The sequence below is a fragment of the Arachis hypogaea genome, chromosome 5 (genome assembly GCF_003086295.3).
Source record: "Arachis hypogaea cultivar Tifrunner chromosome 5, arahy.Tifrunner.gnm2.J5K5, whole genome shotgun sequence".
Classification (NCBI taxonomy): Eukaryota; Viridiplantae; Streptophyta; class Magnoliopsida; order Fabales; family Fabaceae; genus Arachis; species Arachis hypogaea.
Genome location: NC_092040.1, coordinates 101434325 through 101446504, shown reverse-complemented (window position 1 = coordinate 101446504; position 12180 = coordinate 101434325). Strand labels below are relative to the sequence as shown.

Genomic DNA, 12180 nt, shown 5'->3' with positions numbered 1-12180 from the left:
GAATCAATAAAGCATAGTGGAATTAAAAAGGATGAAAGCAATTACAAAAATTGAAAGTTCAAAATTAATTGAATAAAAATGAGATAGCCAAGACATCAGTGATCAGTGGTATTGATGTTATGCAATTGCCAATGTCCTCTGACCCAACAGATACAGAATTTACAGAACTATAATACACATTCAGCAACAATAGAGAGGTTATTTCAATTTGAGTTGATGTATCTTATCTTTTTTCATCCATTCAATAAGCCTCTAGCAATCATTTCCTGAAGAAGTTTCTCCGCCATGTCATTCTCACCTTTTTCAAACAAAGCACGAATAACGATTTCAAAAGTCACAGCGTCTGGTAAGCAACCATTGTCTGCCATTTCTGACCGTAGGGCCAATGCTTCTTCCAATAAGCCCTCTTTGCAGAGCCCATTGATAATAATATTGTATGTCCTCACATTTGGACGATGGTTTTCAATGCAAAGATCTTGAAAAATCACTTTCGCATCTGTAAGTCTTCCACCTTTGCATAGGCCTTCAATAAGTATATTATACGTCCATATATCTGGATTAATGCCACTCTCTTTCATTTGATTAAATAACACAAGTGCCTTGTCAAGTTGTTTGATATTGAACATCCCATCCAACAAGGAATTGTAAGTGATTATATCAGCAGGTTGACCTTTATTATGCATCTCAACAAGAAGCTTTGAAGCACAAGAGATTCTCCTTGATTTTCCCAACCCATCAATTAGAGTATTGTAAGTTACTGTGTCAGGAACCAAGTCCTTACGACGCATCTCTTCAAAGAGATTCAAGGCATCATCCATCAATTTACTTTTGCACAAGCCATTAATAATAATATTGTAACTTTGGATATCAGGAGCCATTCCTATCTGGGCCATTGTGTCAAATATAAATTTTGCCTTGTTTAATTCGTTAACCAAGCAATACCCATCCATTAAACAATTATAAGTAACCACAGTTGGCTTCACAGAATCTTTTGTCATCACAGCCAACACACTCTTGGCATCTTTGATATTTCCCTCCTTACATAGTCCATCAATCAAAGTATTATAGGTACGAACATCTGGAGTGATGTTTTTCAGCATCATATGATTTAGTAAATCAATGGCTTCCTTAAGTTGGCCGGCAAGGCACAATCCATAAATTAGAGTGTTGTAGGTGATAACATCGGGAGAGATTCCCTTAGCAAGCATTTCAGAGTATAAATGAAAAGCATCACTTACAAGCGTAACCTTGCACAAGCTATCAATAATTGCGTTGTACATGACGACATCAGGAGCAATCCCATACTGTGGGATCTTTCTCAACACTTGAATAGCAGCAGATGTGTGTCCGGTCTTACCGAGTCCATTAATCAAGATGCCATAAGTGACTTTACTAAACTGAAATCCATGAGCCAGCACTCTGTCATGAAAGTGCAGTGCTTTTTCAACATTACCACGTAGACAGAGACCTTTAATGAGTGTATTCAACGTTATGGTATCAGGCTGAAAACCCATCCTGAAAATCTTGGCCAATACAGAGAAAGCGAGAGTGATTCGACCCATGCCGCAACAACAATTAATTACGATGCTCAAAGTAACTATGCTGGGAGCAATTCCCCTGGCTTGCAATTGCTGAAAAAGGGAAATGGCGGGGGAGAAATGGTGCGTCTTGGCAAGAGACCCCAAAATCTGGTTAAATTGGATGATGGATGGAGGGCGACGCATAGAGAGCATGCGAATGAAGGAATCAACAGCTTCATCAACATGGCGAGGGGATGTGAGCTGAGAATGAGAGTGAAGGCTTGACATTGAACATGAACAGGAAGAAAAGCGAAAAGGGAAAACATAGGGCACAATATGAAGAGAGAAGCTGAACCTGGAGAATGATGCTGCACGCAACATGTTTGTGTAAAATCCGATCAAATGAGAAGAAGGATTTGGAAGAGAAAAGAGCGAATTGAATGGTGGAAACAATCACTGTCATGGAAACAAAGGTTCGTTGAGACTTGATACTTGACACCAAAGCAAAGAACCATAGAGCACGGGTTGGATTGGTTCTGATTTAATATTAAATTAGAATCGAATTAATTGAATTATAATTAATTCGGTGTGGTTTAGATTTATATATTTTTGTGTGTATATTTAAATCAAACTAATTAAAAATAAATTTATTCGATTTGGATAACTGGATATCTGATTAAACAGAAATTCACAAAAAAATAAAAAATAAAATTTTTATCTTAAAAATTCTTGTAAATTCAATAAACATAAAAAATATTAATAAAAATAATCCAAATATGTTAAACAGTAAATACATTAAAAACTAAACACATTAAAATCTAAACATATTAAATACTAAAGATATTAAAATCTAAACATATTAAAAGATATATATTTTTTAAATTTTTATTTTTTATTTAATTAATATATGATCGAAATTATGAGTTGGTTCGAATTTCTCACTTCCAAAATAGTTACCGGAACCAATTGTTAGAGACAATCATTGGTTTTGTTCGGATTGAACCGATTGCCTATTGATTCCAGAACTAATTTAATTGGTTTGATTTGGGTTCGGACGAATAATCGAATACCCGTCACCCGTGCTCACTCCTACTAAGATGTGTAAGTTAAATGGTCTGATTTGCAATTCTATTATTATTAAAAATTAAAATATGAAAATTATCTTTAATAAATTGAGATAAATAAATAAATTATAAAACTAAAATAATAAAAAATGTATAATTTATTTTACTCATTAATTAATTAATTTAAATTTAGAATAAAGTTAGAATTTATTTTTTAATACAAATAGAATTTTTTATTTTAATGTTTTTCAAAAACAATTATTTATATTTCTTGTGGAAGATAATTTCTTGATATTCGCAAATCATGACTGACTCTAAAAAAAAAATTTATAATTATATTTTTTCTTGTCTGACTAATTGTAAAGGGAAAAAGAAAGTGAAGGAAGCGGAGATTTTTTTTTTATTAGACGATTGTGCTCAACTCATTCTAAATAAAAGCTAATTTTTAAAATATGTTAAAATTAAATTGTATTTTAAATTCAAAAATTTAATTGAATTTTTGAATAATCAAAAGGATAAAAAAAAGTAAATTACATTTTTTTCTCAAGAAACATTAAATTAAAAAATATTATTCTTATAGATATATAAATAGATTAAGGTTATAGCTGATTTGTATATAAAGTATAAGAGATAAATACTAATTGGTATTCGAAAAATTTTAGTACTAACAAAATAATTTTGTTATTGACAAAATAGTTCTCAAATACTTTTAAAATTTAACAAGTATACCCTTAAACTCACAGGAGTACATTTTCAGTAAGAACGATGCTGAGGTGGCCATCATGATTTGATAACAAGGCAACTTTGTTTTGAGCTAAAATTTTTAATTAAATAAATCCAAATCCTACCTGTAAAATTTCTAAGTCAATTTGAATTTGCCATAATTATCTATCCTTATTACTAGTTACTCTAACTAAGTCTCTCATTTTTTCACTAAAAGTTAAATTGAAAGGTCATATAGAGAGTGAGAGATGTTCCTGTGAATGTCAATCTTGGTGCGAAGGAGAAGGAAAAGACATGACATGTGAGAGATATTGTCGAATTTGGAGCTTTAAGTGCAATGGATTGCAAGAAGCATCATCGCGATTTCACTCTTCGCTGTGAATGACCTTATAGAGAGGCAGGTTTTGCTTTATTCCATGTTTTTATGTATGTTGTCTCTGTGGACAACCTTATGATGACATTCTGCGCCTACAATATTGTTATAGTCGTTGAGGATGTAAACTTTTTTTTGCCACTATCAAAGACATATGGCTATGCTTCTGGTTTATTCATTCAATCTTTCTTTTATTATTTTTCAGATGGATCATCTAATTACATTTGTATATCATCACACGAATTTTTTGCAAATGGGTGGGGATGGTAATGTGACATACGAGGGGCTTAATAACTGAGATTCATAGGGTGAATGTGGAGACATGCAATTTATTTTTTGTTAGGGCTTATTTCTAGACTTGAGTTACCCTAGATATAATGAAGTTTATTAGTTGGAATCTAGTCTATATTTAGCCATGGGTCTGAGAGTGCTTAGAACAAATGCTGAAGTTATGAGGATGTGTGAGAGTGTTATGAAGAATGAAAATACTATTTATCTTTATTTTGACCATCCTATTGATGCCAATCGTGACATTATTAAGGAAGATGTGGTCTCTGATGGTAGTAATGATAGTGTGTATAAAATCAATCCACCTGCTGATAATGTGCACAAAGATGAAGTTACTAAATAAGAAAGTTAGTGAGACTAATGAGAAAGAGAATGAAGATGTTGTTGAAGTTAATAAGGGTAATGAAGTTATGAATGAGGCCAATGTTGCAGTGAATGAGAGGAATGTTGAGGTTAATAAGTTGAATGAAGGTATGAATGGTGCCATGAATGAAGCTGCGAATAAAGTGAATGAGAATAATTAGATCAGAGTTGCATCAGCTCCAGAGAAAGGTGTTAAAAAGGTTAGAAAGAGGCAACCAAGACCACCACCAAATAGTTTATCCCAACAAAGAATAACTAGTGAATCTGGACAAGCTAAAATAGTAGATGAAGCCACACATGAGAATGATGTTAATGATGCTGATAATGAAGGTGCCAACGAAGGCCACAATCAAATTGTTTCTCATGATGCTAATGAAGGTGTTAATATGGATCAACCAATTATGGATAAGATCGTGACAGAAGAAGTTGTAATAGAAAGCACAACACGTAAACCTTTTTATTATCTTTACTTAGATAATTTTTTCGAAAAATGTTGTATCATTGTTGTGAAACATGTTGTAAGTTGCACGGGTTGCTTACCTTTCTTAACTAGTTTTGTGATAGATGATGTTACACAGACATATGAGAATCTAAACAGAAGAAGAAATCATCTAAGGCCTCAACCTTCTAGACAAAGAATTGTTCTTGGAAGGGACAATGAAGCACCAAGAATAGAGGTGCCTAATCCGAATAGAGATGCTAGACATAGTGGACCTTAAATGTATCAGTACGAGTCTGAAGAACTATGTAACCCTCCTGGATCAAATGATGAAGCGGAAGTTATATTTTCTTAACATAACCCGTACACACCATATGAAAAAATTACTCTAGATTTGAACATGAAAATTGAGGCAATGGACCACTTCAAAGCAACAGTGCAAAAGCACAACATACAATTTGGGAGACAGGTCTTTTATCCTAGAAAGGAGAAGAAAAGGTGTAAAGTGATATGCTATGACCCCAACTGCCCTTGATTGTATTACTGTGTTAGGACCAACTATCCACCTTTATTTCAAATTAAGACCTTTGTAGATGAACATACTTGCCCGAAAAGCAACAAGAGCAAGTCAATCATATGTGTTTGGGTTTCTGAAGACCTGGTGTCAAACCTCAAAATCCATCCCATCATGTTATAGAGAGAAGCACAGAAGTAGTTTAAGGTTGAGTATAACATTTTTGTGAGTCAGAAGATAATGTATAGAGCTATGAAAAAGACAAAAGATGTCATTGAATGCACGAAGAAGGATCAATGCCTACGATTGAGAGACTATCTACATGAGATAATGAAGACTAATCTTGGGTCAAGAGCAAACATGGGAACATCCTAAAGCCGGATGGTTTACCAAAGTTCAAGAACTTGTATGTTTGTTTGACTGCTCACAAGAATGGATTTAGGACAAGATGTAGACCTTTTATAACATTGGATGAGACTTTTCTAAAAGTTTGCTTTGGAGGACAATTGCTAACAGTCGTTGCTCAAGATGCGAACAACCAACTATTTTCAATTGCATATGGGATTGTGAATGTAGAGAGACAAGGAAAAATTGGAGATTCTTTTTTAAGAAATTACATATCGACATAGGGGACTATAATGAGAATGAATGGATTTTTATATCTGACCTGCAAAAGGTAATATGCGCTATGAATTCTTATTTGTGATGTTAATTTCTTTATATCATTGCATGAATATCTTCTAATTATTTAATCTACTCTTCAACTCAGGGACTAAAATCAGCATTACAAAATGTCATACCGAGAGTTAAGCACAGGTTTTGTTGTATGCACATGTGGAGAAATCTGAACAAGAGATGGAAGGATAAACTAAAGGGATCATTTTGGCAATGTACCAAAGCAACCATTGATCATGAGTTCAATAATGTCATGACCAATGTGAAAAGGATCAATTTACAAGCGAGAGACACTACAAAAAAAATGCTGAATATCGTAGGATTTACCGTTGAAATTATAAAAAAAAATCTGTCGATAACATGTTTAGCGTTGGATTTTTTCGTCCACCGCTATTTAGCGACGGATATAAAATTTTAATTGTGAAATTCTAGAGCTTGTTACCGTTGGATTTTTCTTCGGATAAATCCGACGGTAATATATTATTTATTATTAATAATTAAATTAATAGTTACTGGCGAATTTAATCAACAGTAAATTCGACGATAAACTTAAATTTTAATTTTTTAAAAATATTTGTTTGAAATTCAATATATAATTTTAAATATTAAAATTTAATAATTTCTAACAAAAAATTAGCAAAAGAATTATTAGCAAGAACTGAACAATTATTATAAAAAAATTGACGTAATCAAGAACAATAATAGCAAATAAATTCAATAACAGCTAGGCAAATAAATTCAATATATAACTATATAGCAAAAAATTTAATAACCTAACAAAAAATTAGCAAAAGAATTATTAGCTAGAACTGAACAATTATTATAAAAAAAATTAACAAATCAACAAGAACAATGATAGAAATAGCAACAATCACTAACAAATCAACAAGAACCATAATAGCAATAACTACGAGAACTGAACAATTATTAGCAAAAAATTGAAGTAATCAAGAATAATAACAGCAAATAAATTCAATAATAGCTAGGCAGATAAATTCAATATATAACTACATAGCAAAAAATTTAATAACGCCTAACAAAAAATTAGCAAAAGAATTATTAGCAAGAACTGAACAATTTTTATAAAAAAATTTAACAAATCAACAAGAACAATGACAGCAACAGCAAAAATTACTAACAAATCAACAAGAACCATAACAGCAATAACTACGAGAATTGAACAATTATTAGCAAAAAATTGAAGTAATCAAGAACAATAACAACAAATAAATAAATTCAACAACTACAAGAATTGAACATCTATGCAACAACAACATAACAATTAACAACAAGAATCAACAATAAGAAAAATAATTAACAGAGGCTGAAAATGACAACAAACAAGAGGCAAAAAATGATGACAAGGTGTGGCAGAGCTCACAAAGTGGCAGACAGAAGAACTTACAACTTCAAGCTCTAGGGGAGGAAGAGGACACACCGTCGGCGAGGATAAAAAAGGGTTAGGACAAAAAGGGGTTAGGATTTTTTATTTAAAAAAATTAAAACAAGATGGAATAGGAAAAGGATTGAGGGCAACCTACCTGGACGATGGAGGAGAGACACAATTCTGGCAATAGAGGGAGCGGTAGCTGCAGATCTTTCAACGGTGGCAGAGACAGAGGGAGCAACTTTGTTTGAGGCAACGAAACACGATATAAGCGACTTGACATAGACTTTAAAAGAGAATGAAGGTAGGCAGCGCTGACGGAGGGTGGCCAGAGGGGTTGCTAGAGGTAGTTGCAGGGGAGAGAGAAAAGAGAGGAGAATGGGGAGAGGGAAGAGTGTTCTGGAAAGTGAGCGGAGAGGGCTATGCATTTTGAATTTAGATTAGGTTTACCGTTAGATTTACCAGCGGATAAATCCGATGGTAATACATTGCGTATGACCAAAACGTAGCATTCCATTAATTAGGCTTTACTGTCAGATTTATCCGACGATAATTTCCACGATAATCTTGACGCCAATTTTTTTGTTTTTCTCCAATTATTACCGGCGAATTTACTATCGGAAAATCAAACCTGACGGCAACCTTTTTATCAGAAAAAAATTTATTGTCAAATCCGCTAGTAAGTCCAACACTAAAGTCCAACGCTAAATTTGACGGTAAATTTGATGATATTCAACATTTTTCTTGTAGTGAGAGTATCTGTCAAAATTTGAGTAGGAGCAATGGTCAAAATCAAGATTTTCTGAGTGGCCGAAGGTAGATAATCTGACAAGCAGCAACTGTGGGTCTTTTAATTCAAAAATTATAGGTCTGCGAGGGAAGAGTATTTTGATAATGCTTGATGAGCTTAGGTTCTACATCATAAAGACAATGGCTACTCACAAAGATGCAGTGATGGCCCATACTGGAAAGTTGACTAGAAAAAGAGAAGAGGCAGGTTAACTACTAGAAAGCACAATGGGTTGGTGATGATGAGCATAGCCAATTTGAAGTTAGGAAGTAGCACCATAGAGTTAGAGTGAACATGTTTATGTAAAAAGTGGCAGCTCACTAGACTACCTTGTTGTCATGGGATTGTAGCAATCAGGGACAGATCCAGAAATGTTATCATAGGGGGGAATAATATATATAATATAAAAAAATATATGCAAATAAATTATAATGTAAGATGCATTACAAAAATATACTGATAGAGAATATATATTTAAAATACAAAAAAATGTGTACTTTTTATTAACGAAGTGGTACACGTCGATTCTTCATATCATAAAATTCATTAATAATAGAATCTGTGTCAAATCTTTCAGCAATCTTCTTCTCAATGTAAATCAAAAGACAATTAGCAAGCAATTCATCTTCCATTTTGTTTCTGAGTCTATTCTTCATAATATTCATAGTTGAAAAAGATCTCTTAGTTGTAGCAGTTGAAATAAGAAGAGTTAATACCAAACGAATTAAACGATCAATCAAAGGATATGTTAAAGACTTTCCTGTCTTTGTGGCCACTGAAGTCACCTGAATAAAACCGTTCTACTAATTCACATACTTTGTTGACACTGAAGAACTTATAATTATCTATGGGATCTAAAGTTGAACTTAAAGTAAGCAATTCCACCATATTATCATTAAATCTTCCATTAAACTCTTGCAATTGTGTATCAATTACAGCCAGAAATAAATTAACACGGTAATAATGCTCCATTGAAATTTGATCAACAATTTTGCGAGTTCGGCCTCTTCTAGGAATATGCAATGCATTCATATCAGGAACTTCAACTTCATGTTTCTCACAAAATAATATAACTTCTTTTATGAAAGCCTCTCAAATTGATTCTCTCATTCTTTGGATTAAAGTCTTCGTAGTAGAAACCAGAGTTAAAGCATTCAATATGTCTTGATTTTTTTGTTGCAAATCTTGACAAAGATCATGACTAACTTCCAAAATATTTCTCATCAAATGCAAAACAAAGACAAATTCAAAGGATGTGATAGCATCATAAGCAGCACTAGCATCACCACGAGTGGAGAAATTTCCTTCTTCGGTACTTTTTTCAAGAACTTCACAAGTAGCATCAAACATGCATAACAAGCTACGTACAGAATTCAAATGAAATCCCCCATCTAGTATCTCCAGCTCTTTGCAAAGTACCAATTTGATTAAGTCCACCAACTGTCACAATTTGATCATTGACAATTAATTTTGCAACATTATTTGCTTGAGCAACCCTTAACTGATCATGGTGTTTAGGAGAAATAGTCACAACATTCACAATTAGTGTAAGTTTTGAAAAGAATTGATGAACTTCTTTGGCTGCAGAAACAAGTGCTAATTATAATGGATGAGCAAGACAATCAATGTAGTAAGTGGTGCCGTAATTTTATAACCACAAACTAACCGGCAAGTGCACCGGGTCGTACCAAGTAATACCTCAGGTGAGTGAGGGTCGATCCCACGAGAATTGATGGACTAAACAACAATGGTTAAATGATTTACTTAGTTAGGCAAGCAGAAAAGAGTGTTTGGATGTTCAAAGAGCATTAAACATTAACTCAGAATATCAAAAGATAGACACGTAAATAAGTTGGAAACCAAATATTGAGAAACAGTTAAGGCTTCAGAGTTATCTATTTTCCTGATTGACTTTTCTTATAATTATTTTAATCATGTAAGATTTAATTCATGACAAACTATTTGTGACTAGACCCCAATTCCTTAGACCTTCCTAGTCTCCTCTAAAATTCATCGACTGCCAATTCCTTGGTCAATTAATTCCAATTAGAGGGTGATGATCAAATTCCAGTTTATATGCCACAAGAATCCTAATTATCCAAAAATAAGGGGATTTTATGTCACGTATCCCGTTAAATACAAACAATTAAAAATTCAGGATAATATGTTTTCAAGCTGTTGTTCAAGTAAAGAGCTTTTCCAAGTTATACAAGAACTCAATTAGAACATGGGTCATACTTCTGTTCCATCCAAATTCATAAAATAAAGAATGAAAACAATTATTGAAATATAAATCAAAACATGAATTCAAATATAAAAATAATAGTATCAATCCATACAATAGACAAAGCTCCTAACCTTAACAGTGGAGGTTTAGTTGCTCATGATTCAGAGAGAAAATAAGGATTCAGGTAAAATGTACTGAGTTCCAATCTGATGGAATCCAAAGTTAACTAATTTCAAATCCTTTTATATCTAATCTTAATAAATTTAAAATCTACTTTCTAAAACTAAAAAATATCTTTTCCTATTTTAAAATTAAATTTAAATCAGAATTAATTATGGGAATAAGTAAGTCTTCAATTAATGGATGGGGACCACTTGATTCCTTCACTCTGCAGCCTCTGATCTGTGCTTTTTGGGCTAAAAATTGGGTCAAAGCAGCCCAGAAATCGCCCCCAGCATTTTCTGCACGTGGCGCATGTCACTCATACGCGTCGATAGTCTTTTTCGCATGTCACGCGTACACGTCAGGTATGCGCGCGCGTCGCTGTGCTAATCTTCAAATCACGCGTACGCGTCAGCCACGCGCATGCGTTGCCATGAAAAGCTCCAAATCAGGCGCACGCGTCAAGTACGTGCACGCGTCGCTCCTCACTGGTTTTCTCTTTCAATTCTTGTGCTGCAGAAACTCCATCAAATCCAGCTGAATGCTACCTAAAATAAACAGAATTGCACAAGACTCAAAGTAGCATCCATAGTGGCTAAAAGATAATTAATTCTTGATTAAACTCAATAATTTAAGTGCAAATTCACTAGGAAAAGATAAGAAAGATGCTCACGCATCACAGCACCAAACGTGAACTGTTGCTTGTCCTCAAGAATATAGGCTTAGGATGTGAATTTGCATGAGAATGAGAGTTCGATTAAGCTCATGTCTCTTCTTATAGTGGGGTTTATAACTGCAATCCTGAATAGTTTTGGCATCTCACTCTCCTTTGAATCAGAAGAATGTTACTGTCATTCGGAATTAGAATCCGGATAATATTATGAATTCTCTGCTCTTTTTACATTTCAGTTTAATCATTGAACACAGCAAAATTTACTTTAATTTATTTTTCTTTGGTGCTTTGCACCTTGAGCCTATTCGTGACTTTAAATATTTTGTCTCAAGGGTTACTTGACACAGAAACACCACAAGCACTTAATTGGGGAACTCTCTTTGAGTTCTGATTTTTCTTTCAGTTACTCCCAGACAGTGGTGCTCAAAACCTTTGGCATACTCTGTTAAATGCACTTGGTCTCGACTCTAAGTGTTCTGTCTCAAGGATTACTTGACACAATCACACCACAAGCATATGACTAGGAAAACAACTCTTTAAGCTTTTAATCATGTCTGACCTCCCTAGTCATTGATGCTCAGAGCCTTCGACCTTGCTTTTATTATTAATTATTTTTTCTTTTTCTGTTTCTTTTGCTTCAAGGGTTAAACTTTTATTTATTTCAGAGAAGTCATAATAATTCTCTAAATTCCTGTTCCTTATACATCAATATCCCTTGATTCAAATTCAAATATGCATTGTTCATACCATGCATTCAAATATCACAAATAATACCACCACATTTAAGTAAATAAGACTACTCTTAAATATAACTCAATTTCTCATGTAATACATCACTTTTTTTTCTTTTGAATTCAAGCTTTAGTGAGTAATACATGAGACAAATTTTTTTATCATATTACTAAAGATCATGCAAGCAATCAAAGCAACAAAAAATAGAAGATAACACAATAAAAATGGAGGAGAAATAGAATGAAAGGAA

The 12180-nt window shown here is 33.3% G+C and overlaps 1 protein-coding gene across 1 annotated transcript; it reads right to left on the bottom strand.

The window, feature by feature from the left end:
* LOC112803881 (uncharacterized) lies at positions 1-2070 on the bottom strand. The gene is made up of 2 exons (XM_029298479.2): positions 1876-2070; positions 1-1781 (listed from the first exon to the last, which is right to left on the bottom strand). The coding sequence occupies exons 1-2, from the start codon at positions 1981-1983 to the stop codon at positions 234-236; spliced, it is 1656 nt and encodes a 551-aa protein (XP_029154312.1). The 5' UTR covers positions 1984-2070; the 3' UTR covers positions 1-233.
* Between the last annotated feature and the right edge of the window lie 10110 nt (positions 2071-12180).